Genomic DNA, 1,329 nt, shown 5'->3' with positions numbered 1-1,329 from the left:
GTCCTTAATCAACCTAAAGTAGGCAACAGGTACACCTCTAGCCTCCAAACATTTCCACAAAACCTCCCTCGGAACTTTATCGTATGCATATTCTTAGTCGATGAACACCATATGCATGTCCTTCTTTCTCTCCCTATACTACTCCATCAATCTCCTAACAAGATGGATGGCTTCTGTAGTCGAACGCCTCGGCATAAATCCAAACTAGTTCTCAGAAATAGATACACTCCTCCTCACCCTTAGCTCTACCACTCTCTCCCAGGCTTTCATAGTATGGTAAAGCAGCTTGATACCCTGATAGTTGTTGCAATTTTGGATATCACCCTTGTTCTTGTTTACAGGAACCATCGTGATCCACCTCTACTTGTCGGTCATCTTCTTTATTCTAAAAATGACGTTAAATAACCTAGTGAGTCAATCCAAGCCTGCCTTGCCCGCACTCTTCCAAAACTCCATTGGGATTCCATCCGGCCCGGTCGTTTTGCCCCTACTCATCTTATGCATAGCCCCCTCCACTTCATTAACTCTAATCTGCCTACAATACCCAAAGTCACAAAAACTCCTATAGAGTTCCAAATCACCCAGTACAATGCTCCTTCCCCCCTCCTTGTTCAAAAGACTATAGAAGTAGGTTTGTCATCTCTGACGGATAAGCCCCTCATTCAACAAAACTTTATCTTCTTTGTCTTTGATGCATTTCACTTGGTCCAAGTCTCGCGCTTTCCTTTCTCGCGTCTTGGCTGACCTGAACAACCTCTTATCCCCACCTCGACCCTCGAGTTCGTCATACAAACGACTAAAAGCTATAGTTTTGGCCACCGTAACTGCTAGCTTTGCCTCTTTCTTAGCCAACTTATAATGCTCCCTATTCACCCTCATCTCCTCATCATCTACACTTTCCACTAACTTCAGATACGTTGCTTTCTTGGTTTCCACTTTTCCTTGGACCTCTCCATTCCACCACCAGTCTCTCTTATGACCGCCAGAGTAACCCTTTGTGACCCCTAATACCTCTCTCGTGGCTTCCTTGATGATCTGCGCAGTCATGGTCTACATAGCGCTTGCATCACCACTAGTCCTCCAAGCCCCTATAGTCACTAGCATGACCCCCAACTCCTGGTCTTTAGCTTCCGTCAAGGCTCCCCACTTGATCCTATGTTGGCTGTACTTTGCCCTCTTCCTCCTTTTCCTTGTAATCTCAAGGTCCATGACTAGGAGCCTATGAAGGGCGAGAGGTTCTCACTTAGGATGACCTTGCAATTCGTGCAAATACCTCTATCGGACTTCTTGCAGAGTAGATAATCAATCTGAGTCTCGCTCACCGAACTC

The 1,329-nt window shown here is 45.7% G+C and overlaps 1 protein-coding gene across 1 annotated transcript; it reads right to left on the bottom strand.

The window, feature by feature from the left end:
• Positions 1-636: 636 nt before the first annotated feature.
• On the bottom strand, positions 637-1,047 carry LOC142176236 (uncharacterized). The gene has a single exon (XM_075243359.1). It carries the CDS (start codon positions 1,045-1,047, stop codon positions 637-639), a length of 411 nt encoding a protein of 136 aa, XP_075099460.1.
• Positions 1,048-1,329: the final 282 nt, after the last annotated feature.

The sequence above is a fragment of the Nicotiana tabacum genome, chromosome 22, assembly GCF_000715075.1.
Source record: "Nicotiana tabacum cultivar K326 chromosome 22, ASM71507v2, whole genome shotgun sequence".
Taxonomy (NCBI): Eukaryota; Viridiplantae; Streptophyta; class Magnoliopsida; order Solanales; family Solanaceae; genus Nicotiana; species Nicotiana tabacum.
This window is presented reverse-complemented; position numbering and strand designations above follow the sequence as displayed.

What these genes read in the sequence shown, in the direction of transcription:
- LOC142176236 (XM_075243359.1), bottom strand. Translation starts at nt 1,047, where the DNA reads ATGACTGCGCAGATCATCAAGGAAGCCACGAGAGAGGTATTAGGGGTC.